Here is a 27,196-nt window from a genome sequence, read left to right on the forward strand (position 1 = left end):
TTTTACCATTGGAAAGAACACTTAATGAAGAGCTGCCCAATCAATGTTACACACAGTATGAATTACTTTAAAAAGACTAAGCTCTCTGGAGCACAGGCCATCTTTGTGTTTGTAAAATGGGGTCCTGGTCCATAACTAGGACTCGAAGCTACTGCAATACAACTAACTAACTATGCATAAAATATTTGAAAAGCTGCCTGCAAGTCCAACTGTGAAACACCAAGCCAACATGAAAAATAGCTACATCAAAGAAGGGGAAATAAGAACAGGTTTTCCTCCATTAGTCCTTAATGGCACTATTGGAAAACCAAGTACTGAGTAGATTAAACAAATAGGGTGTATCATTTCAAGGTTGCAGGAACTGGCGACACCTGTCAAACACGATAATTCAGTTAAAATCAAATACATTTAGGGTCTACAGTTCAACTATCTAGTTCAAACTGTTTTCCAGACAGACATTTAGCTACTTTCTCTCTTCTGCGGTTACAAAGTTAGTCCACTTCTATGGAGTTAATATACATTTGACACTAATGTTCAGGCTCTATTTCAAACAAACACTTTCATGCCAATCCTACCCCATTGTCTTCTCTGCAAGAACTTGCTGCCTGTCAACTGCAGAACTGCTAACATGCCGACCTTCAGTGTTGTAAGAATTAAACTTTAGACTTGGGTCTAATCTTTGGCAAAGTGAGCTTTCACTACTTGTAGGGACATTACCAACATTATAGGTCACATTTCTGCTTCCAGTTACTTGTAATGTATGAGATTACTGTAACTGAAAGTAGTAGTTTCCTGGATTTTTCCTGTTTATTTTGTGCATTTGACAGCTCTTCAGTTTTGGGACCGCCCACTCTTCCTTAAAGAAAAGGCCCTTAAAGTCAGCATCAGAGTAGCTAAAAAAACACCCCTTTGTTTTTAAATAGATACTTTTAAATATTTTTAAATTCCTTTAGCAAACATTTTTCTTGAAGTTCAAAAGCTTCCAAAAAAGTTAACCTTGACAGTAACCCCCCCTTGAAGGAACACAGGGAAACAGTTTCACTTTAGTTTGCAATTGCCAGAGAACTGGATTAGAACTCAGGTTGTTCTGGAAAGATTTAAAAAACCCCACCACACAACCTTTAAATGAAAGTTCAGCTTGATTACAGAGAACGTAATATCTAGTAGTTCACCAAAACTCTCCCATCCCCTCTTTAGCCCCTTCAAAATAACAAAGTTCTGTCCGCAGAATAGGCTAACAAAAGCAGTCATTTTTCTCTACTTCTGAATAGGTCTAGGCTGCACCCCCACCATGCCAAGAAAATTTCACTGTTGTAGTATTATTACACGTCCAAAGACGCGAATTAAGAATTTCTAATAGTTTTCCTCTAGTAATAGTTTCCATAAAACTAAATTAAAAATTTAGCAATCCAGTGCGTTTGAAAAGTGTCTTCCCTCAAAATACTAAAACATTTTCTACCATCCCTGGGGTTCCATCCCTTAAATAGAGCTATGCTAGGACAGTTTTTGTTTTGATTTGTTTTTTAAGTGGCTTGGTTTTCAACAAGCCTTTGAACACAGTACAATAGCTCTGCAAAGTGATACTGATATTTCACTATGCTAGGCACAAAGTGTTTTCACACCCTCTTTTACCATAGGTGATTAAAAAAAAAACGTGAAGAGACTTTACTCTTCAATTGGCAAAAAAAGTGCTCTCCTTGGAGAAGTGGTTAAGAAGATTTCTGCGAGACTGATGTACCAACAGCAAGAAAAGGGAAACAAACAAAACACCTTCTCAGCAAAATTCACCATTTTCCTAGCAAAGAAAAGCAAAGCATTCTACCAATGTTGCTGTTACACTATTTAAAGATCTTTAAATAGTGTATTCCAGAAATACTCCTTTTAAGACAACTGGCTAGCCCGCAGCATGAATCTCTGCAGCTTGGCAATATGCACAGGTTTAGTGCTAGATTCATATATTTAAAATAAATCTATAGAGGTCATTTGCAAAGTGCTGCTTATTGATTAATTCAACATGTTTAAGTTTACCTGGGTTGTGTTTTATAACATTTCTCAGTGCCTCCAATGCCATTTCAACCCTCCGTAACCGGTCTCCATGTTGATCAGACTCTACTTTCCCAGTCTGTGTGATAGCCATTAACGTGTGAAGGTACTGTGCCTGTGAGCCAATGTAGTCCAAAAGGCTTGCAGCAAATGCTTTTGGAAACTTGAAACAATGAAGAGATCAGTAAGCATACACAAGAATCTTTATACATGTATTTCAAAAACATATACAAAGTATTCTGCACTAGAAGTATTGAACTGCATTGTACAGAAAGCTCAAAAGCCATTTCCAAATTCAGTAAAGCGGTGATTCTCAGCTTTTCCATACCAGAACCTCCCCTTTCACCAGTGCATGATCTAGCTAGGATTCCTTTCCTATTTACCAGAAGGTTCTGACCCTCAGTGGACAATTATTGTATATTCACCCCAGTCTTTTATTGTAATGCCCATTTTTCCCTCTTCTGACATGATAGTACTACAGTTTAACTACAGGTAAAATCTATTAAGTTTGAAGTTGTGACCAAGCATCTCCATCTTTGTTGAGAAAGCATAAAACTAACAGCTTAAGATAGAAGAGTGTGGAATACTCAAGCCATTCTAGGGAAGCATTTAGCCATTTAAAAATTGGGTCAAAATGCCTGTGACAAATTCTGACCAAACCCATGCTTTTCTCTGCCAGTTAGAATTTCAATTTGGATTCTTTTCTCTCCTGTTTAACTGGGAGATAAAACAAGATGATACATCCTAAGCAAATAGAAATGCTTAAGTTCAGTCTACGCTGTGATGTTGAGATACCCTGAGAAGTTAACAGGAGCTGCAGATGCCCCAGCTTTAGAGGCATATTTCTAATATGACTGCTGAAGCTTTTGTATAAAACTTCCTGGGCAGTGTTAACTCTTAATGCCCTTCAGAATGCTATTTGAAATGGCAGTTTGGTTTAAATTCACAAAATAAGTACCATTTGAAAGACCAGCTTGAGGTTTCTTCACAAACAGCAAAATTAACAATCTCACCTCTAGCTGAAAAGTAGGGACTTCATTGTAAACTCTAACAAAAATCTCTCCCACAATAAGTTCTTTTGCATGGTCACTGAAGACAAATTCAGATCCATAGCTTTTGTCACAATCACCCTTCAAAGAAAAAAAATTATGCTTTGTTAAATATATTTACAAAATGACTCACCACATACAGAATTTTTTTTTTTTTTTTTAAATAGGAGGTATGGGAAAGAGTTAACTGCTGTGACTCCATTATTTCCAAACCAAACACAGACAAGGCAAAAGCAACAGCCCAAGACTTCGTACAAATATGTTTTAAGTTTGTAGAATAAAACAGCGAGAACAAAAATATCTGAGAAGTTGGCCAATGTAAGTTTTCCCTCGGTGGCTGGATAATAAAAACTGCATGAGCCGATTTTTCCCGAGCTTTAAAAAACTTCCTATAACTTGAGGATACCAGATCATTTAAGGCAACCTAGAAAAAGGCTCTATCATAAAAATGTTTAGGAGGGCCTCACTCTTTTTATCATGCTTTCTTGTTCAGATTCCAGGAATTCAAGAAGTTCAGCTCTTGTCCCATTATTCCAGATCAAATAGGGGCTCTCTGTGTTGCTGTTGAGCATCTTCAGAATCTAGGAGACAGAATAGAGTTTAGGCAAATAAGTGGGTTTAACAATTCTACACAAAAAGCAAATTCAGAGAGTTTTAACACTGTTCCAAGAGAAGAGATCATACGGGGGAAAACACAAAAACAAAAAAACTATGGCCTTTGTGAAGATCTGGTTCAGATTATGTGGCCCATTGGCTAGATCTTGGATTTCAGGAGTAGGCTTAAGGCCAAATTTTCCAGATATGATTTTTTTTGGGGGGGGGGGGGGAGGGGGAGGGGGCAGAACAGAGAGAAGCAATACTTGCAAAAAAAGTATGCACGCATAATATAAATGCTGGTTTTGCAAGCATAGTTTTTCCATCTTTTCTTCCCACTCCACACATACCAGAAACCAAGGAACAGCAGCTCCCCCATGCAGCCAGCAACTGGAAGCAGCACTCCTTCATAGCGCCTGCTGTAACTCCTTCCCTTGGACCTGTGTTCAAAGTCTTCAATATTACCCCCTACTCTGCAAATGATTCTTTTTCCTCCCATACTTCCTCCACCTTCTTCATCCCTACGCTCTCCTCTTCATGCTCTTTTCCAACCCCGTCCCCACACACATTTCAGGAGATAACCCTGACAACCTTATAATTGTCCTTTACACTGCCCACTTTCCTCTGCCTGTTCCAGCTCCAAATAAGTTTACCTTGAACCACCACCTTTAATTCCTTGTACTCCCCGAAACCCAGCTGAGGATTCAGACACTGTTCTCTCCTTTGCTCTTCCCACTCACTCAATCATCAGAACAAAGGCATTGAACAGTAAATGGTGTGAGGGGCTTAAATGGAGAATCTTTCCTCACTTCTTTTGTGGAGCATAATTTATTCTGATAATTTTATTAACCTCCAACTTCTCTGCTGCTCTTATCCTTCTGTACGTTGTTGCTCCCTTCTTTTAAACACTATAGTCTTTAAATTCTACCCTTACATTGACTTTTGTTTCCCAACACCATGCTGTCTACCCCAAACCTTGGTACCTGCAACCCCTGAATTCACTTTGTTCCCATCTTTGTGTTGCAAAGTGCTGTACCTGTCATACATTTTGGGGTAAGGGTGTTCACCTGCATCGTTGGTCAATTCAAGACTTAAATTTTTATTAAGATTAAAAAAAATTGACTAGATAGTCACTGTTACCTAGCCACTGTTTTAAAAACATTCACAAAAATCAAGAGAGAGTTCTGTTCTAAAGATCACTAGTTATTTTAGTCATTTGACTGGGAAATGGTTATCAAATTGCACTTCATTTCTCAGGATTCAGGCTGCACTGGTTTATTTGTTACTGTGGCTAACAAGTAAGTTTTTAGCCAATAATTATTTCTTATAGGTTGTTTTACATAATGTCAATACTTTGGTTGCCTTAGACATTCTTGTACCTCAGTAGGAGCAGCCACAGCAAGTTTCCTTGCAACATATGGTGTCAGCATTCCAGCCAAACTTTTCCTTATTGCTGGATTTTCAGGTGTAATTTGTTCTTCAGACAAATACCCTCCAAGACGACTCAAAGCAAGAAGACTGAGTTTGGCGAGACCATTGGCTACTTCCTGTAAATGAAAAATACATAAATTTTAAAAAGGTCAATCCTATTCTTAATCTTGGACAGAAACCTGAAGCAAGCTAAAGAGAAATAACTACTTTTTTAAAAAAAACCGCTTGAAAATAAGTTGTCCAATGCTTTTTTTAATGCCTTGCACGATAAGCAAATTCAGTTCCCTTTAGTTTACTTCTTGTTTATGCGCCAACCTTGACAGACAGAAATATGCATACATTTGGGCACAGAACTAGGTGTTGCAGAACACCAAGAGATATTAAAAGTTTTTGACATGCAACACCAATATAGTTTGTCTCCATCTACCTGTGTAAAGCCCATGAAGAAAACTAGATGAATTTGGGGCTTTAAACGGACATGAAAATTTCTTAATTCATAATTTAATGGGATATTTGACCAAAGAATGGTAATTTCTAGAACAAAGACATATTTCTGAGATATTTAAACTTTTGTATAATGATTCAACAGTGCACTAAAAGATGGTATTTTTTGCATGCTGGCAAGGCTCCTCATTGAGCTGATCAAAGAGATATGCAGCAGTTTTGAATAACTGATTCTGACCCACAGGTTTTACAACCAGTTGAAGTTATACATTTCTGCTATGGAGGAGCCTGTTACGGTGCTAATATAAATCTAAGAGTTTTTTAGATTAAAAAAGTAGTGTTTTGACAGCTAACCAGCTACTTCTTCCGTTCTGGACTATCTGCAGCTAGTATTTTCCTGCTTATTCTTCCACTGGGAAAATCTGTACTATATGTAGATAATGTTTATGGCCTATCATTTTATCTATTCCCATTAAAAAATTACATTAACTGTACCCATCAATAATTTATTGTAATATTCGTTACTGGGATGCCCCAATTATCCCCAAACCAAGTACTGTAAGCTAGAAAATTCAGAGTTAACATGTTAGAATTTCTTAAGCATAATCATAAGATCTGGAAGTACACATTTAGTGCATCCAAACCATATTAACTCTGCCCTGTATGACACCATACATTTATCATATGGTTACAGTTAAAGCATTTTAGCATTTATGGTTCCAGATTAGATGCAAGTAATTTTTAACTCAAAACCATGTAATTTGGGGAAACGTATTTTTCAAGCCTAACAGAGTTCAAATCTGTGCTTTACAAGCTAAAAACTGAACCTTAACTAATGGGTCTCAACTGGCACTTCCATAATCTATTCCCAACAAATTCATTACAAGATAAACTTGTATGTACAGTCAACAGAAACAAAGTCACTTAACAAGTTTAAGCATTATTATTCAGAAAATACATTACCACCTCCCAAGAGATGGTAACCAACATCCATCTTAAAGTCTGAAACAGAGTCAATTATAAGTTGCACAGAAATATTACCTGCTGATTAGAATCTTCACTCTTCTGAATGCCACTCTCTTCTAGCGTATAATCATAGTTAAAGAGGTAACCGAGTAAATACCACAAAATTCCAGCTTGAAACAAATGCGTTTGTAGCCAGTAGTCGATAGCAAATGAACTGACACATTCCACTCCCAAGGAAGCCACTCGTGGAATGTTCTGAGGAATGAAGGAGAACTGACTTTCAGTATTTTTGGTGACTGACGAAAATTTTAAGGTCAAAGGTTAAAAGGAAAAAGTTAAATGGCATACCAGCAAATTCATCAACAGGAACAATGTTTTGGTTTTAGAGAAATTTCGTGTTTAAGATTTTGACTCTCGAACCTAAATATAATGGGCGAGATACTAAGGATCTGCATAAACTGATGAAATCTGAAGTCTATGTGGGGAGAAAAAAGGTTTATGGTGTTCATGATTTCAGCATAAGCATCTACATAAAGCTTCAGGGGACGTATGGCTAGAGCTGGTTCAAAATTTTCCAACAGAACAGTTTTCTGTCAGAAAAATCCTGTTTTAATGGAAGGCAAGCAGTTGGGCTGTCTGCCTGCTCGGTTAGGCCAGCCAGTTCCCAAGATCCTCTGCAGCCTTCCTGCCCAGCTGCTGGGGAGCAGTGCCTCTCCAGACCCCAGTCTCCTGTGCAGCTGGTCAGCAGCTGAAGCAACTGGTGTCAAAGAGCCTCTGCTCCCCAGAAGCTGGTGAGCTGTCTGTGTGGGTGCTAGGGAGGCCAGGAGCCAGTCAGGCAACTGGAAATTAGGGTTCTTCCAAAAATCTCTGTTCTGTGGAAAATTTTTGTATTTTTGACTTTGTTCCAGTTCAGAACAAAACCATTGTGAAAAAGTTTTCAGTAGAATGGATATTCTGGTTACCTCTCAGCTTCACATGTGACCTTCAAATGATTGAGTTTTGGTTAGACAGGGTTTTGATAAAGGTTTCACTGTATTCAGAAGCAAAAACACAGCAGAGTCAGACTTTTTGCATTTAATATCCTGCTTTCCCTCACATGGTGCAATCAAGATGGACTACTTCTGCTACAAATTGCTTTAACAGACTCCAGTCTGCAATTCTTCCACACCACTCATCATGGACATATTTGTTGATCAGTATTACATTTTGAACAAAGAACTTATTCTATACTTCCTTTATAGAAATCAAATTTTGAAAAGCCATGTCTTTGAATGGATTACTCAATAGTTATATACATTTACTTCTACAGTGATGTTCTGTAGGAGCAGTCTAATAGTTGACTATCTCAAGCACTTCACATGAAGTTCTTAACTGATAGACTGCACTAAGTATTTCAAAGAGCTGCTTAATGGAAAGTAAAATCTAAGTTCTACTGTGTTTTGGAAGAACTTTCAAACAGAAAATACTTCTACTACATTGTCAGCTGATTATATTTCTTTTCAATATTCAAAATAAGGTAGAAGTAACCTCAAGTAATTACACCAGCTTTGAATTTCCTTAGCCAGTTTTTGAAGGTTTACCATTGCATTCTCTTTTTATGTTTTAAGTCAGATCTTTAGATTTTGTTCCTTATATCTGCTGTGCCACTTTCTTCCAGTGCAGCAGCGCTATTTTAAACCACCAGCTAAAGGAATTTAAACTTGAGATTTTTTTTTCTACTTATAGAAGATAAGTAAAAAATAAATATTAGAGTAAAAATAAAGACAGTTACTCCACCTAGCTAATTCAATGAGTAGTTAGTGATGAAATTCTGCTTTTTAAAAAACTTTAAAATTCAGAGTAATACCATTAAATCCCCTGGAGTTATTGGTTTTTAGAGTTGTGAAAGAGAACAGAATTTGGCCCAATGTGGAAGGTAAGCCAGGATGGTGGCCCTTGTCACCAATTTGAGAAATATTCTGACAGGTAGCATTTTCATCTACTGCAATTGGTAGATTGGGTTTACTGTTCTTGTACTTCCCTAAAACTAGGATTTAAATTTAAGTGGAAATACTTTGAGTCAGAATTTATGGATCTGTCTCCACACAAGTTGCACGGGTTTTTAAACCAACTTGATTAAACTAATGGAAAATCTACTGTGGATGATCTGAGCTGTTTAAACCAGGGTATAGCTTGCATCTTGTAATTTGCAGACAGAATTTAAAGATAAAAAAAGGAATATAAGCTAGATATAAAACTTATAGGTGCAAGCTAAATGTATACAAGAATCTACACAGGGAATTTGCACCATTTAATTAAACCTGTTAAAAAATGTTACACCTTTAGTTGAATCAGTGCAAGTTTGTGTGTGGACCAAGCCTCCTATTTGTGTCATACAGACTGCAAGTATCTGTACTACTGGGAAATTCACACAACAATTTTTATAAAACTTATTTTAAGAACTAGTCTCATAGTGGCTCATTTTCTAGTACTGTATGTACAACACTTAAATATAAAACAAGAAAACTATATCAGCTTAGGTAGTAAGGCAGGAGATCTTACCTTGCCGTAATATAGCACTCTACAGAGATCCTTGATGACATTAGGCATTTCAGTGATCTTTTCTCTGCATTCCTCAAACTGAGCTGCCACACTGTAACACTTGCTTATATGCCCACATACCTACAAACAGAAACTTTCCTAAGCCACAAAGTTAATGTAGTGTACCGCATATCCCTTGAACAGGAGAACAACATGCAAATTTCTAAAACACTTTGTATTAGCTGCACAAAGTCTCATAAGAAAATGGTACAAAAGGTATTGCCTGACATACTGTTAAGTACCGTTTTACAATTTCTGTATTGCTTACCTGTACAGACATGTCATCTGGTTTACTGGAGCGAGTCAAGACAGCCACACAACGATTAAATGCTTCTTGCAATACCTTTAGGGAGTAAAAAGCTGTAAGGGTTAGAATTCATCATAAACCTAAAGAAAGTATCTTTCTGCCAAAGTGTAGCTTTACAAAGTTTGTTTCAATAAAGCTTGCTCAGGGTCTGTAAATCTATTACCTCCTGTTACGGCTTAACGGCTATCCTATGCACCAAAACAATTTTGCTTTCGCTATTTGGGCTTCATTTTACAACCATAAAGGGAGATTTACCACTACTTCATATGAATTATGTAAAGATTATCTCCTTGGAAATATCTAGCCTTTTCACACTGTCATGATAGTTTAAGTGATTGTATTAAAAATCTTCTAAAAACTCCCTCATAGTGGGATCCTCTTCTCCCAGATGTGCTACTGAGGAGTATTCATTTGGAATAGCCAAACCATGCTCAAATGATTTGCTCCCACCCTTTAAAGCAAGTCACTATTTATTTTGTATAGGGTGTGTTTTTTTGGTTTTTTTTGCACCAAACAGCACAACACAGAAGCCTGATACAGACAGTGCCGTTCCATGCAACGGCCACTAGAACTTGTTCTGGAAGACGAACGTTATGTAAATCAATTCAAAGCCATGTTGTGGAGGGATGAATTAATTTGCTCCAGAAGGAGATCCCCTCCTACCCCCCCCAGTCCTCCGATTTCAGAAGAAACAATGAGAGTATTTCTTGCAGGAAGGAAGTGGGCAAATGTGCAGATAACTACACCATCAATTTTGTTCTTCTCCCCTTCCTCAGTTGATTATCCAAGAAGCAGTCACTATCAACAAGCAAGCTATGGAAACAGATGTGCTTATGAGTTTCTTCGGGTTTACCTCTATTCCATTCTCTCTCCGCAGTTCTTCTGCATTAAGTGCTGAACAATTGACTGTGTGGAAAGCCAGCTCTGCAGCAGCAGGCAACAAAGGAGATTCCTTGGAAAACAGAAGATCATCTGAAGTTTCTAGTGTAATGGTCTTAATCAGCATGGGATAGCCTGCATATTTGTAAGGTTTCAAATCTGAAGGATAAAAAAACAGAAATGTAGCAAATCTGATACACGTTTAGACACTGCTAGTTAATGGTTAAGGATTTTATCATGATCCGCTTCAGATCACTAAAATTACTTGTTTACAAAAGGTTTTCTCCTCCTTCAGAGCCAAGCTATGCGTGAACAAAATGTTGGCTCATCTGACAAAGAGGATTATTTCTGTAGCCCTTGAGATTTTCTAGTAATGCACAAACCAGTCTGCTGTCTTTCACAGTATGTGTCTAGCCTACTTCAAGCAATTAAATTAAAAAAAAAAAACAACCTTAAACTGTTAATGTTATTGAGTCAGTTTTAGTAAGGCAATACTAAATTGGGAAGGTTACTGAAGTCCTTTATATTTAAATGTTACAGAATGACTGCTGAAACTTGAGCCTATCACCTTCTCACATAAGGCATCAAACCTGAATGGATTTTCAGATGGGCTTAAGTGCAATTCTAAACAAAACATTTAATTTGCTATAGAAGACGACAATCTATATGTTAAAGTAGCATTTGGCTTAATGCATCTAATTGAATATTATGGGTGACCTTTTCCACACAAGTCAAGAGATACAGCTGAAGTACCCTAAGCTACGTGCCATATTGCACACAAGTATTTTATACGACTACGATGTTTGTGTTTTAAGTTACCATACATGGTAATGCGAAGGGTTCCAAGGATCGTTCGTCAAGAATTATTAGACCACTTCAGCCATCCCTGCTCTCTGGTAGAGACTGCAGAGGAGGGTGGTGGTGTTGGGGCTGGCACATGCAGAGTCTACCTCTCCTGGGGACTATGCAACAGCAGGGGGAACCCTGACTAGAATGATGCAGTCAATTTTTAACTCCCCTTGGACTACTTGAGTATGGCAAAAGAGTAGATCAGGACAGAGACTCTTAAGTACATTTAAGAATGAGAAAAATCACACTGCACATGTGCAGCATGCACTACTTTTATGTTTAGAACTATTTAAGTACTAAAAAGTTTTCTTTGAGAACTCATTCTCTGGCAAGACTGAAGATTAAGAGACCTTTGAGTGCAAGAGTCAGACATTTAACTGATGAAGTCTCTTTTCTTCATTAGTGACTTTCAAAACCAGGCAAACACGTAACAAATTGTATTGCTAAAATGTTCACCTTCAGCCTTGTTGCCATCTACTGCCATTTCAAAGCATCTGAAAACGTTAATTAAATAAAATGACTTTTCAGTCACAATTACAATACTGCCCAATTATTATTTGACTAGAGTTTCCACCACAGTGAAAAGTGAGTTTTGGTCCACCACTGATAAGATGACACAGAAGTTACTAGATTTCCTGTTATCAGATTTTTACTAGAGGCAGGGTATCAACAAGAAAACATGATAGTTAGGGCCCTACCAAATTCATGGTCCATTATGGTCAATTTCACAGCCTTAGGATTTGAAAATTGGTAAATTTCATGTTTTCAGATGTTAAAAATCTAGAATTTCAGTGTTGTAACCGTGGGGGTCCCGACACAAAAGGGGACTGTGGCTGGGAGTCGCAAACCTGTTGTAGGAGGGTCATGGGATTGCCACCCTCACCACTTCTGTGCTGCATTCAGAGCTGGGAAGAGGGGGTGCGGAGCTATCTGCAACTGGGAGAGATGCTCTTTCCCTGCAGGGCTGCTCTTGGGTAAGTCCTATCCTGCCCCAGCCCTGCCTGGACTAGCAGCTAGAAGCCCCCTTTTCTGGGGCGTGCTTAGGAAGAAGGGAAGATTGGACCTATGTCCACAAGCCTTCTCCAGCTGCAGGAACCTCTGGGACTGATGCACAGCCCAAGAGCGCCCTGCTGCAGGGGGAGGCACCCGGAGATGGGTCTGGTCTCCCCCCTCCACCTGAGCAGCTGTGCAGAGGATGGACAAGTCCTGTCCCTTCCCAGCTCAGCCAGAACTAGGAGTCCCCTTTGCTGGGGCACTCCTAGAAACAAAGGTACATCGGATTTCACGGGAAAAGGCTTATGTCATGGTCCATGTCATGTTTTTCACAGCTGTGAAAATTGGTAGGGCCCTAATGATAGTGTAGAGAGGAAGATGAAACTAAAGAAAAAGCCTTGTATTTAACTTATACTTTGTTAAATATGAAGCTTCCACATTTCATGAATTTTTTTTGTATTTTCACTATTTCATGAAAAGAAACTTCAAAATTAATACATTAACTACAACTCAAAGCAGCTTCAAAAAGCTGCTCTGAGAAATACAGTAGAAGTCATATTTCTGAGTTAGTATGCCCACCTTCTTTGTGTCTGTTGAAGAGGATGCTTTGAGCTTTCAGAATCAAGATGATATTCTCTGGATCTGGGCCATCCACCACTTTGGCAGATTTTGTGCACAAGAACTCATATGCTTTGTTTACTTTTTCAAACATATCCTGCAGATAACAATATGGACAACGTCAAGGTGTTAGTAAATACTCAGGTTTTGTTGGGTAAGTCTTAAAACTCAGTTGCAGCTTCAACCTATTTTCCCTATTTTGTTTTTGAATTGGTAAACAATGACATTAGCTATATTATACCATTGCAAATGTAATTCCAAGGAAATGTCACATTGGAGAAAACTCTGAAAAATAGTAACTGTGTATGTTGCTATAGTAATATTTTTCTGGTTCACAGATCAGTTTTTCTCTATTAAGTCTTTCAGTGAAGGTGTAATCCTGCACTTAGTCTTATCAGTGAAGAAATTGTGACATTTCAAATTTAGCATTATGGCTTCACTGCAGAATCAAGCGAGTGGAAAAGTGGGCTGTAAGAGCGAATTTTTTTTTTTTTCCAGCCAGATGGTTTGGTAGTTATTGTAAAGAAAGTTACACATTTTTATTTTGTATTTAAACTCCTCATCCCTCAAAACCCCACAAGATTATATGCAGCGCATGTCATTTCTTGGCATGATGGAATGAGATCAACTGTTATTTCAGAGTCCCCCTGAAGAAAATGTTTTTGATAAGTGTGTCATATTCCATTTAAAATGCAATGGACCTCTAGAGTTTGTGCAAATGTATTCTGGAAGAAAATTACTTGCTTTGAAAACACTACCCATATAAATATTTATTAAAATCTGATAAACCCATTAAACCAGAATTTAAAAAAAAAAGTCTCAGTGTAAACTAAAAAGTCATATAGTACAGTACATACCCTCCCTTCTGGGTTCTTATCAGGGTGATATTTTTGTGCCAACCTGAAGTAGGCTTTTCTGACCTTGCTCTCATCATGCCTGTCAGATGCAGATAGACAATGTCATGTTATATATAGAACATGTCAATAAGAATTGAAGAACAAATTTACATATTCAAAACTACCAACCTCAAGAAATCAAGTCATGAGTCAGACCCCCCAAAAATCTTTAGTTTTTTTTGAAAAAAAGATAACACATTTTAGTTTCTCTTTTGATTTTTAAACTCCTCTACAAAGTGGTTGATAATTTCAGGTTAAAAAGTCAATCTTTAATGCACATCTCTCCCTGGCTGTTCAGAAGGAGACTTGCCCTTACCCCTCGAGGTGGAAACTACCATCCATTCCTGTTACTGTCTGAACTCTCCCCCACCTAATTTTCTGTCTTTCCCCCATACTTCCCTTCCATGCAAAGGCTATAAAAGAGCTGGAAAATGAACAGTGAGCACCTAAGAAATATCAAACACTCTCCCTTTGTACCAGGTTTTCCAATTTTTTTCACCACCTTTCTTTGTAAGCTGCAAAGATTGTTCCATATGAGAATGTTTTTATAGCCAACCTAACCCAAGCAGAACCTTCTATAACCGAGTTCAGTAATTATGTTTATAATCCTTAAATTTCTCACATTCAAAGCATTTAAAAAAATAGATCACTCTGAATAATGTTGATCAACCACATAACTATCAAATAATTACAATTTAGTTTAAAATCTCAATTGTTCAAATAGCTAAAATAATTTTATTTTAAATTATCCTTCTTTCCTGCTGTCCTAGGACCCCAGCCACAGAACTTCCATGACTTCTCCCTCCCCGACTCTCACTGCTCCAGGACTCCCTCTCTGCTACTACGGGTATAGAGCCAGACATGAAGGCATGGTGCAATGGCAATGGCAGGTCTGTATCCTCAACTCCAAGACTCTTGCAGAGCTCTGCCTATGTGTACAGTTTTTTTTGGGGGAGGGGGGCGCGGAGTCAAGAACGGAGGAGCTTCGTGTCTTCATGAGAGCTCCTCCCAAAGACAAGACTCTCAATTAGTTGTGATTGCTATGAATAAGATTACAAAGAACAGTTATTACAGCACTATTCACTTTAGAAGTGTTCTCTAATGACTGAATTTGGGGTGACAAAATAGTTACAGCCTGGCAACAAGGCTATCTACATCAGACTACCAACTCCACTTTGTTGTGAGCACCATTTCATTGCAAGCCTACTGTACCTTCCCTGTAGTCTGTCTCCACCCTGGACTGAAAATTTCCAAATGGCATTGACAGATGCCGAATAAAACAAATGAAGGCTAATTACCCTGGTGGGTCTCCTATTCAAATACAAGCACTTTTGAACTATGAGCTAGCTACCACCCACAGAAGCCAGTCCTTCCAGGTGAGCTGGTAACCTTGCAAGGCATCACTGACAGTCTGTGAGGCTGATTAGGGTCACAAGAAAGCAAGAATGGGCAGGAGAAGAGAGGAGGGTCTTGGGAAGCTGGAAGGACTGACCAAAGCCCAAAGAGCTCTCAGAGCAGTGAGGATACGAAAGGAAGGAAGGATTTTGCTTGTGGATACTTCTTTTTGCATGGATCTGTACATCTTACGATTTCTCTATGTGTAAAGGATGTGCGTTTAGAAATCCCTTTGCAGATTGTATATTACTTGCTTATAGTCATGTAGTCCCAAAAGATGGAAACAGTAAATGAGCAGGTCACAGCTTTGATAGAACTCAGTGTGCAACAGCTACTGTGAGGCTTGCAGGAACTGGCCCTAACTTCAGAGTCTATGCAATTGGACTACAGGGTCCCCACTGGCAACAGGAACGTCAGACCTGGAGGCTGTACCTGGAGTGTATGCCTACACGCTCAGAGAGAAAGTTAAATTCTGCCCAGCCCCAGAAAGCAGAGCGTATGTGTGATCCAAGGTTTGGATCCAGTACAGCAGCTTGGCGTGAGCTCAAGACTGAAAGACATTTTTTTCCCCAAATTAATGCAAGCACCATTTTTTATATATAGAGATTACCCTAATATCAAATCGAACAGTTTTGGATTTTTTCAGCATTTATTCCATGCTGAATAAAGGTAGCCGCCATCATTAGCATCATTTAAATGCCTGAAACACAATGCCATCTGATAGTTGGTTTTCAGTTATCTCCAGCTTTGGGTACCATAAACTGAGATCAAAGTTTCAATTTATCTGGAGTAACTTATGATATCAAACAATGTAGCAGTTACACATCAGCTTTAGTTTTGTTTTAGGAAGTTTTATGACAACTTACTGTCCTTGTCCTTTTGGAAGGTTAAGAACTTCATAAGCATCATCTGTTGACATTGTAGGTGGCTTCTTTTCTACCTCCTTCTTCCAAGCCTCCAGAGTATCTTTTAACAATTTAACCTGAAATTAATTAAAATCCATGATTGACATTATGACCAGTGTCAAACATACTTGTCAGCACTTGATACTGAAGTAGTACTGATCAAGGAACTCAGATATTGTGAAGCTCTTGGTTATGGAGCTAACTATTTTAATTTAAAAAAAGAAAAAAGGAGTACTTGTGGCACCTTAGAGAGACTAACAAATTTATTTGAGCATAAGCTTTCGTGAGCTACACAGCTCACTTCATCGGATGCTTATGCTCAAATAAATTTATTAGTCTCTAAGGTGCCACAAGTACTCCTTTTCTTTTTGTGAATACAGACTAACACGGCTGCTACTCTGAAACCTATTTTAATTTAATCTTTCCACCATTAATCACTGGAAATTTGTATATTAGTTGATTTGAACACAGGCAATGTTGCCTATTTGAGTTACTCGCAAATAAAGCTGTTCTCCAGTTTGTGGCTAAATGCTAATATATATAGGTAACTACACTTAATGCAGAGGTGAAATTTTTTTAATGTTAGGAGTATCTAAGTGATGTTGCATACTATTTTAAATGGTTTCTAAAGTAGTTTTTATCCTGAACTGACTACCCTGGGATTCCGATTTTGCTCCACGCTGCGGTCTTGTTCTTAAAAATGTGTTTCATTTAAAATTTGGCATGGACAGAGCTCTAGAAAGTGTACTATATCTGAAAGGCCTGGTAGATCATCTTTTTTTGGGGAATTCCATTTAGATATTTTGTACATAAGTAAGTTAAGGTTAGCCTCAGAGTTATAGCACTAAAGTGATATTTTTAGATTGGATTCTTAGCATTTGATTACTGCATTTGCTACCAGATACATTAGCCTGAACTCTGCCAAGTAGCTTTGTTGCAACTTTTAAGTTAAAATTATGAAAACATTTACATTTTGTAAGTTTTAATGGGTAATTTAAGACAAGTAAGAATTCCTTTGCATATAAGGAATAAGTGACTATACAAGATCTTTAGTTTCATTGTCCAAGTGAGATGAACTGCAAACACTAAGGGAATATCATATCTACGCTGCACTGTAGCCTTAACCCCACTACCATTCACAAATGAAAAACCTCTGACCTGACTTTTTAAAAGGCGCTTTAAGCACAGACCAATTTACCTGGCTGTATGGGAGGGCTACAACCCAGGCTCTGCTCTAAGTCAGGATAGAACCTGTCTACTTTGTATTGAGGGCACAGGGGAAAATAAGTAAGTAAATAATTCAAGTGCCAGCAGTCCTCCAGTGTCCTTAGCACAATTCCCCAAAAGGATAAACAAGTTTATCCTTATCTCCCAATTTACTGGGTAAGTCTTACAGGATCTCAGCACAAAGAACTATGGGCTACGTTTCCAGGCACATTCATGAGTGCAGAAACTTATGCAGATATGGCTTTGCTGCAGAGATACTCTCACCCTTGCTAGGCTAACTGAGGTGCCAATCACCTGGGTTAACCGTCAATGTAGACATAGACTTAGACTTCATAGATGGCTATGTTTAAAGATGGACTACAAGCCGTCAGGAACAGTATCCCCGATACTGTCACGGCTAACCTAGTGGCTGAACTTTGTGACTTTGTCCTGACCCATAACTATTTCACATTTGGTGACAATGTATACCTTCAAATCAGCGGCACTGCGATGGGTACCCGCATGGCCCCACAGTATGCCAACATTTTTATGGCTGACTTAGAACAACGCTTCCTCAGCTCTCGTCCCCTAATGCCCCTACTCTACTTGCGCTACATTGATGACATCTTCATCATCTGGACCCATGGAAAAGAAGCTCTTGAGGAATTCCACCATGATTTCAACAATTTCCATCCCACCATCAACCTCAGCCTGGACCAGTCCACACAAGAGATCCACTTCCTGGACACTACGGTGCTAATAAGCGATGGTCACATAAACACCACCCTATATCGGAAACCTACTGACCGCTATTCCTACCTACATGCCTCTAGCTTTCATCCAGATCATACCACTCGATCCATTGTCTACAGCCAAGCGCTACGATATAACCGCATTTGCTCCAACCCCTCAGACAGAGACAAACACCTACAAGATCTCTACCATGCATTCCTACAACTACAATACCCACCTGCTGAAGTGAAGAAACAGATTGACAGAGCCAGAAGAGTACCCAGAAGTCACCTACTACAGGACAGGCCCAACAAAGAAAACAACAGAACGCCACTAGCCATCACCTTCAGCCCCCAACTAAAACCTCTCCAACGCATCATCAAGGATCTACAACCTATTCTGAAGGACAACCCATCACTCTCACAGATCTTGGGAGACAGGCCAGTCCTTGCTTACAGACAGCCCCCCAATCTGAAGCAAATACTCACCAGCAACCACACACCACACAACAGAACCACTAACCCAGGAACCTATCCTTGCAACAAAGCCCGTTGCCAACTCTGTCCACATATCTATTCAGGGGATACCATCATAGGGCCTAATCACATCAGCCACACTATCAGAGGCTCGTTCACCTGCGCATCTACCAATGTGATATATGCCATCATGTGCCAGCAATGCCCCTCTGCCATGTACATTGGCCAAACTGGACAGTCTCTACGTAAAAGAATGAATGGACACAAATCAGACGTCAAGAATTATAACATTCAAAAACCAGTTGGAGAACACTTCAATCTCTCTGGTCACTCGATCACAGACCTAGGAGTGGCTATACTTCAACAAAAAAGCTTCAAAAACAGACTCCAACGAGAGACTGCTGAATTGGAATTAGTTTGCAAACTGGATACAATTAACTTAGGCTTGAATAGAGACTGGGAATGGATGAGTCATTACACAAAGTAAAACTATTTCCCCATGATATTTCTCCCTCCCACCCCACCCCCCACTGTTCCTCTGATATTCTTGTTAACTGCTGGAATTAGCCTACCTTGCTTGTCACCATGAAAGGTTTTCCTCCTTCCCCCCCCCCCCCCCGCTGCTGGCGATGGCTTATCTTAAGTGATCACTCTCCTTACAGTGTGTATGATAAACCCATTGTTGTGTGTGTGTGTGTGTGTGTGTGTGTGTGTGTGTGTGTGTGTGTGCGCGCACACACACACCTCTCCTCTGCTTTTTCCACCAAATGCATCCGATGAAGTGAGCTGTAGCTCACAAAAGCTTATGCTCTAATAAATTTGTTAGTCTCTAAGGTGCCACAAGTACTCCTTTTCTTTTTGCGAATACAGACTAACACGGCTGCTACTCTGAAATCTATGTTTCTTGTTACACTTTACAAGTTTAAGCATTAAAAAGCGTTACTAAAAGAGTTTGCCAGGTTACTTATCTGGCTTAGTCTCTTTAAACCCAGGGTTAGCAGAACTCAGTCAGCATACCCTGGGTTTGTTAGCCTAGATCTGAGTGGCTACACTCATTTGTAACCACAGGTTAGGAGCTGTTGAACCCTGCGTCCCAACCTGGGGCTCCAGTGTCTACACTGTTTTATGTGGGCAGACTAAGTCCCACCTCCCATATCCCAGACTTCCTAGCACCCTCTCAAAATTTGGCTGCTCTAGTCCTTTGTTTGTAGTGCACTATGGGAAAACTTGTCTGTCCACCAGACTCGACTGCCCAGAGGGCAAAGATAGCTGGCCTGTGGGATCATGGAATATTTCTGGTGGAGTCCCAGAGGACAAGTCCAGTGGGTCTGTCTCTACAAACTGTAGAGCAATATGGCTTAAACCCGGGTCCCGGCTTGACTCAGGCTCAGACCCTCCACCTCCTGGGACCCTGGGTCTGAGTCTTGATTAGTAAGATTTATGTGTAGATGGAAGGAATAGGGGCCTTGAGCCTGAATTCAAACCCCAGATTCACACTGCAGCGTAGACATCCCAAGAGCTGCTGAAACAAAGGTAAGTATGAGCAATCGTATCCGTTACAGGAGCAGAATAGTTTTTTCATGCCATAATCAAGAATTCAGTGGACAACTCAGTTATATTCCCGTTTACCCAATACGGATTTTTAGTTCACCATGCATAAGTTGTTACAGGAACTCGCAGATGTAAACCAAAGTATATTGACGTTTATGGAGGAAACAAGGTTTGAAGCCAACTATTAAGAATATGCCACTCCTGGATTTTTTGGATTTTAGAAATGTTTGAGTTGTTAGGTCTGTGCATGTGCGCTATGGATATACAAGCATAGAAAGATTTCTGGACTTACAGGATCTTTAATTGGCCAATCTGGAAACAGGAGTGTATCACACAGGTGTTTGAGGTAATAAATATTACAGAACAGCTCATTCTCCAGTTGTGGATAGTTGATAACTGGTATGGGGCAGTACTGATAAAGAGCTCTTGTATTACTTTGAAGACGAGGGGTGAAGTCAGCAAGGTGAGCAGCAATCTTCTCGATCATAAGGCGCCTGTGAATTGCAAACATTGAGAATTATACAAATACAAGATTTTGGTCAGGTACTTTTCATAAAGTACACTACTAAGCATTTTGACAAACATTTAATTTCCCATAATTAGCCATATTTTCTTGAACAGATTAAAAAATTCTTTGGGATACTACAGTCCTATAATCTCATGTGACTTGTTTTAATTTTAAGACACCAAAACAAAAAAAATTAAGCAGTAATACGGAAGGTGTGTACACAGTTCTGCCTACTTATTCACCTATTTGAGAGCAGTCTCAAATTTGTTTTAACACTGAAGATTTAGATTTATATAAAAAGGTATATAATTAGAAAGATTTTCCATGCTTTATATGGGAAATGCCCTAGCATCCAGAGAGGAATGATATCCAGATAGGAATTATGTGATTTGTAACACCATGTAGTTTAGCGAGGAAACCGTAAAGAATGGTCACACTCTAGAGACAGATAACATTTGCTGACACTAACTAAGCATGACGTAGGCAGGCATGAAGCAAACTGTTGGAGAATTTAAAGTGAAATGGCGTAACTGTTCCATGACACTTATATTTGTACCATGGGCTTCTTTTGAAAAGAGACTTTGTTGTGCCATGTCATTTCCTGGCTTTATGATGTGAATACAGGGCTAAAGACTTAATTGGGACAACTAAATCCATTTCACTGGAGAGAGTTTCTACAGGCAACTGCTACTATAGCTAAGTGAAATGAGCCACTAAGCCCTCTTTGCCCAAGATCACATGGTATGCACTAAATACAAGTTTAATCAAAAGACTGGATCCCCTATTTAATGGGAAATAGATAAAAATAGTTACCTCATTTCATTGCTCCAAATTGCTTCTGGAGTGTCAAATTCCCCAAGGAAAATTTCAGAAAATTTTTCTGGCTCATAGTTTTCTAAATAACACACCATTGCTTCAGGAAGGATGTGTCCTAGTATACTTCTTTGAACTATATCTTGCCCTTTTGTCTAAAATGAAAGAATTTCACAGGTATTGAGGTGTTTCCAAGTTAAGCTGTAGTTTGATCACACTCATTGTATGATTAATATACACCGGGATAAGGCTTTCCTATTTTACAGTAGAATTCAATTAAACTGATTAGGATCTTAAATATGTTTGTAAAAAATTTCTTTACATAGCTTCAAGTATGCAAAAATTTGCTAGTCAGTAACAGCTACTTGCATTTAAGAGTGGCTAAGGAGGCTGATTATTTAAAAGGATGCTGACCATGAGTCATCTTCGCATCACTTGTAAAGGAGTGAAACACAACTAAGTAGAATACTGCAAGTCACAGTTGCTAACCCAGAACAGTCATAGCACTTTAAAAAGTATACCAGTTTTACACCCAGGGCAGTGAAGCCCACCATCCTTGGCGATATAAAGCAGTGGACTACAAGAGAGACTAATCTTAAGGTCATAGAAGTTATGTCAAAGAGCAGTATGGTTCAGCTCATCAATGGAAAGCATAAGACACTGAAGTTTATTGTAGAATATACATTTTGCAGCCAATGGCAAGACTAGAACAAGCAGCAAGTCTCTCTACAGAACTCAAAATCGTCACTAGGTCTCCTATCTAAAATTCCTAAAAGCTATCCAGACAGAATTATATCATATCTTTTACTGGTCAAATTGTTTGCTACATCAATGATCTAGTTTAAGCTTAAAGAGTTTAACAAGCAACGATATCAAATCCTTTTTGATATCATGAATTAAAAAAATCTGATGTGAGCTAGCATCCCTTACACCTTGAGTAAAGTAGATCAGTACATGGAAAGTTACGCTGGTTTCAGAACAAGGAATGTTCTTGGAACCTGCTTACTATAAGAATGCTAATAGGAAGGATGTTTAATTCAGAGGCACAGTATTACAGGGAGGCAGACAGACACACATACTATAGTAGCAATATAAGTGCAGCTCTACAATTATATTTTTGTAAGATTATTCAATTTTTATATGGATTTAAAATGTGACTTTACAGTCACCCTAAAGTGTAGATGCTGCTAAACATTTCAGACAAAACAATGTATTGCAGGCCTTCTATACCAAAAGAAAGGAAGAAACCAATCCTTGGGAAACCACCACCAGACTAGCACGATCAGCAACTTTTGGATACTATCTCCTCCCCTGGTTCAGCTTTAACGCTCTGACATAAATTAGAGTAGGTGAATTAAGATGCACTTTCTGCAAGGGCAATTTATCCCCTTTAAAAAGGTGACTGACACCCACAAGCACTACTTCCCACAGTTAATTAAGACCTTAGCTTGGATCAATGTAGTTCCCTACAGTTTATTAAGCTGCAACCAAGTTTCCATTAAAAGTCCTAATTGGCCTTCTCCCTATTAAAACTGGCAAAATTTAAATTCATCTCAAAATTGTAATGTTAAATTCTACTTTGGCAAGGAACAATGTTTAAAATGACTTGGACAAGGAGTTCCTAATGTATAACAACCTAAAAATAATGGTTAGAATTCCAAGTTCTTCATTTTTGCCACTTCACACCAAAAAAAAAAACAAAAAAAAGAAACACCAAAAAACAGAAACAAAAGAAATAGACATAGTTCACTGGATTCCTTTAGCTTGATCATTTACTAGGCACTGTGTGCACATAGCTATTCCACTTGGAGGAACACAACTGATATCAGAGACTTATGGTCCACAAAGTGAAAAAAGAGTTTCACGGATTGGTGTACTGGCCAAGGCAGAAGGTGCTCCAAACTCATCTTAGCTCGAAGCTGCTTCCTCTTGTGTTATGAAGAACAGACCTCTTTTGAAATGCCAATTGCAGTCATCCTAGCTGCAAGTTTGGAAGATAGAGGCCACACAAGCTGTACAAATCTGTATGATTTTACTCCTGTACAAGATGTTGGATAGGGAAGGTAATTGAGTCCTCCAGATTTTGTCTCTCTCTGCCACTGAATATAGGGAATGTGCTTCCCCCTATTATTTCCATGGGGTTCTAGTGAAGGTTTTTCATTAACACATTACAAGCCAATGTCCCATTCTGAAGCTTCCTAGGACAAAAAATTCAGTCTCAGAAAACAAGACTTCTCTGGTCATCTTAAAGTGTTCACTCACCTCACTTTAAGACCCAAGTTAGTTCTTTTGCTACATGCCTAAATGCACACAAGAGACATGCAAATAGGCAGTGTCTAGTGAAATCCCACTCTTAGCCAATGGGAATGTTGCCTGGAGAGGTGGTAAGCAGTGAGATCTAGGTGTCTCAAAGGGTCTAATTGTAAGAGGAACAAGTAGTTGCTTGGATTGTTACTCCAATCACTATTTGTAGCACTACTAAAATAAACTTCTTCACATCTTAGTTGCCAATGCTTGGTTTGAGTTTAGGAAAGAAGAAGAGTATGTTTAATGCACTGATTAGGCCAGATTGAATGAGCAGCAGGAAAAAGTTACTTGGCTGTGCAAATGGCATTTCTTCATGGTCTTCTCTAGAAACCAAGAGAAAGTACAGATATTACAAACAGGATGCTTTCTAAAGGAGATTCAAAGCAGACTTGACTGACAGAAGTCAAGAATACAGGAGTCTCTATGCCCTGTATTTGGTGAGGGAATATAGTTCGTTTTGTAATGAATTACTGACAATGCACAACAGTCACAAGCAACACAGCCAAGAGAATTAGGTAGTTGTCTGCTCAAGGTGAGGGAGTTTTGGGGCTTGTTTGGTTTTTCTGTTTTGTTTTGTTTTTTTTAAAAAAAGAGGACTTTAAACATAAGTGCAAGGAGGGGAAAGAATGTTTATCTTTAACAAAATAGAAGGCGAGAGTGTCCATTTATGATGAGGATGTAAGCACAAGGTAGAAAGATTGAAAACTGAAGGCGTATACTTCAGAAAATATTTAATATAGAATGAATTACCTTCGTTTATGAGAGCAAAAATTATTTTTATACTAGTAATTTCCACTCACCTCTTCAGACTTGAAAGCTTGTTTTGTATGAGTGTACTTCAAAAACCTAGGAGAAAAGTAATGTTTTTCAGTTCAGTGCTATTCTCAAAGCGGCTTTGCAGAAAAGAGCAGTATAGATGCTGATTCAAAAATGCATTTGCTTTTTCATTTCAGTCCCGTCTTCATATCAAATTTATAGCTTAACCCTAGATTTTTTTGCCTCCTATAAGCTTTATAGAAAGCTTTGAATTTTTTACTTTAGATATCAAGAGATCAGTGACATATTTACAAGTTGTAAATGACTAATTTACAAACAGAGAACTTATTTCTGACATTCTGTTGTATCAGAGCACAGACTTTGAATTCATAATGTATGGGAAGAATAATTTATTACATGCAGCAAAACTGCTTTAAAACTCAAATTCATTAGCTTAATAGAAAGCCATTTAGATATGCTTGAAGATACAAGTCTGATAAACGTGAATGTTTACATGAAGTGTTTTAGGCATTGATCCTGCAATGAGTTTTATGGACCCTTATATGAATCTCATTGTGAGATCAGAGCCTTTGTTGAAACCCAACTATTATAAAAATAAAAGCTCAAATAGTACACATCAAAAGCCTATAATATTTCTTCTAATTCTGGTATTATGTACAGATAATTAGAACTTGCTCTCATGGCTTTAAGTCAATAGAAACCTTGACCAGATGTATGATTTTAGCTGTACAGCTGGACACAGTATATGCACACACTCCCCCAAACACTACTTCAGTTCAACAAAACTGTAAATGTCCACTTTGGTAAAGTTTATTTATTTTATTTTTTTTTTATAGTTTAAATCACTTGGTACAGAAGCAAACAAGCAAGCCACTATAAAAACCCTTGCTGTTCACTGCTTGATAGAAGTAACAGGTTCCCCCATCTAGTTAGGGGTATTAATATGCAGAGGCAGTTCCAAGCATAAATACCTAAAATTGTTATTTTCACCATTCCTCTTGTCCTTACCTTGCAACAGGAAGTACATTGGAACCTGTGTACATCATGATAAAGAAGAATACTCCACTTAGATAAAAACGAGATAATTGTGGGTTATCTTGCATGATGTGGAACAGCAATATGGCAACTTTCTCAACAAGGATAGGGTCAAACGTCAACAGCAGCTGAAATGAAGACAGAGAATTTATATGGAGCAGCTACAAATTTTAGATGATCAGTAGCCATAAAACAAACTAACTTTAACCAGCTAATCAAAATTGAATGATTAAACCCAAAAAATGTTAGTGAAATATAGCAGAAAGAATAAAGTAAAACAGCCCAGGATACAATAACTGTTAAATTATATTAAGTTAGCGGGAATCATTTCTGGATAGTTACACATTTCTAAAGAACAGACTGACAAAACAAGCAACTTACCTGAGTAATATGGGGAAGGCAAGTACTGTCTGAAAGCAGCCTCTTTACTCTGGGCAAAGGTCTTATAATGGCATTATCTTGATCCCTAAAATATGTATTTTCCCAATCAATGTTTTTAGTGTATAATACATAAATATAAATACAGTATTTGTGCTTTTATTTTAAAATGTTTTTGAACTGATTTCTCAGGCAGATTTTAGATTTTGATCCAATGGACTGGGTTGCTATCAAGATCCTGAATACATTCTGACAAGTTTTCTATCCTCATTTCTTAAATATTCATCAAACTTTCACCTGGTCTTAGCTTTGATATAGAATCAGTGAGGTTTAGGAAAATTCAACATTAAGTATGGAAACAATGAGATTAGCTATCTATTTAAGAAAAGTTATAAAAAGTTTGATTATATTTCTAATGCTATCAAAGTAACTGGAGACATTCACTTCTGTTACATTTTTAAGACAATGTTAAATTACTGTAATTTCAGTTTGAGAAGCAGTGACCATGAAGTTTTATCGCACTTCTATTAGATGGATTTATCTTTGTCCCATCATAAAACTGTGTTAGTTCATCTCTGCCTTCATGGTAGAAAGATTAAACTTCCATGTTCACTAATCAAATGAAATTTGCTACGAGACGGTAGATGCATATTTCTCCCATTTAATGCATCAATTAAACTGGAATAGCAATTATGCACATTTGCTACAACCATGGAAAGTTACAGCCATTTTCTCCTCTTGAAACTAAAAAGACTCATTACCTGCTGGGAAAATAGCCACACATTGTGATCAACATGTTGAGGATAAGTGTGGCAAGGTCAGTCTCATTCAGCACAGCCTGTCCATTGGCTAGCAAGCACCACTTAAGCTGAGGGATAAACTGCAATGGTCTCCAGCCATCCATACCCTGAGCCCAACAACGCGTTTTTGGAGTCAGCTTTCCCTTGGTCCATAATTCCTGCATCTTTTTTAAAGTCAGGAGGTACAAATTAGATGCTTCACACTATAAGCAGTAAGGTTTTCTGGCATTTTTAATTACTTGTCTTGGTAGCTCAATGCATATAAAATCAGATGCCCTCCAAGATTTTTTGCTATGAAAAACCAATATGGCCTAAAATATTCCTGTTCCCTGTAAGAACTGTAAAATCTACCCATGTGTAGGATAGGAAAAAAGGGTCTAGAAAAGCAAAAGAAAACCAACTTGGAAGAGATTTTCAACTGAATTTAAGTCATTCTAGTAAATTGGATTACTGATCTCATTTGGAGACTACACAGAATTATAATTCTAAAAGGTTTGATTCTAGTACTCTTAAAAATACTATTTTATACACCATTTGGTAGTTTGTGTTACAAAGATAAAATGCACAAACACCGTATCCAAAATGATCAGATCACTGCTTTCCTTTGAGAATTTAATCTTTCCTTAGCACAACAAAATTAGAAGCTTATGAATCAAAACTACAT

The 27,196-nt window shown here is 38.2% G+C and overlaps 1 protein-coding gene across 2 annotated transcripts in view; it reads right to left on the reverse strand.

The window, feature by feature from the left end:
• DNAJC13 (DnaJ heat shock protein family (Hsp40) member C13) overlaps window positions 1-27,196 on the reverse strand; it is a 106,414-nt gene that overhangs the window by 17,743 nt on the left and 61,475 nt on the right. For both annotated transcript variants that reach the window (XM_038392553.2, XM_038392552.2), the window contains 17 exons: window positions 26,494-26,696; window positions 25,736-25,820; window positions 25,328-25,482; window positions 24,343-24,388; window positions 21,236-21,390; window positions 20,207-20,408; window positions 15,911-16,026; window positions 13,611-13,689; window positions 12,715-12,850; window positions 10,268-10,452; window positions 9,376-9,450; window positions 9,069-9,188; window positions 6,603-6,782; window positions 5,066-5,233; window positions 3,560-3,673; window positions 3,057-3,173; window positions 2,029-2,206 (listed from right to left, as the gene is read on the reverse strand). In XM_038392553.2, coding sequence (XP_038248481.1) covers window positions 2,029-2,206; window positions 3,057-3,173; window positions 3,560-3,673; window positions 5,066-5,233; window positions 6,603-6,782; window positions 9,069-9,188; window positions 9,376-9,450; window positions 10,268-10,452; window positions 12,715-12,850; window positions 13,611-13,689; window positions 15,911-16,026; window positions 20,207-20,408; window positions 21,236-21,390; window positions 24,343-24,388; window positions 25,328-25,482; window positions 25,736-25,820; window positions 26,494-26,696 — 2,314 coding nt within the window. The remainder of the gene's footprint in view (window positions 1-2,028; window positions 2,207-3,056; window positions 3,174-3,559; window positions 3,674-5,065; window positions 5,234-6,602; window positions 6,783-9,068; window positions 9,189-9,375; window positions 9,451-10,267; window positions 10,453-12,714; window positions 12,851-13,610; window positions 13,690-15,910; window positions 16,027-20,206; window positions 20,409-21,235; window positions 21,391-24,342; window positions 24,389-25,327; window positions 25,483-25,735; window positions 25,821-26,493; window positions 26,697-27,196) is intronic.

This window comes from Dermochelys coriacea, chromosome 2 (assembly GCF_009764565.3).
Source record: "Dermochelys coriacea isolate rDerCor1 chromosome 2, rDerCor1.pri.v4, whole genome shotgun sequence".
In the NCBI taxonomy this organism is placed as follows: Eukaryota; Metazoa; Chordata; order Testudines; family Dermochelyidae; genus Dermochelys; species Dermochelys coriacea.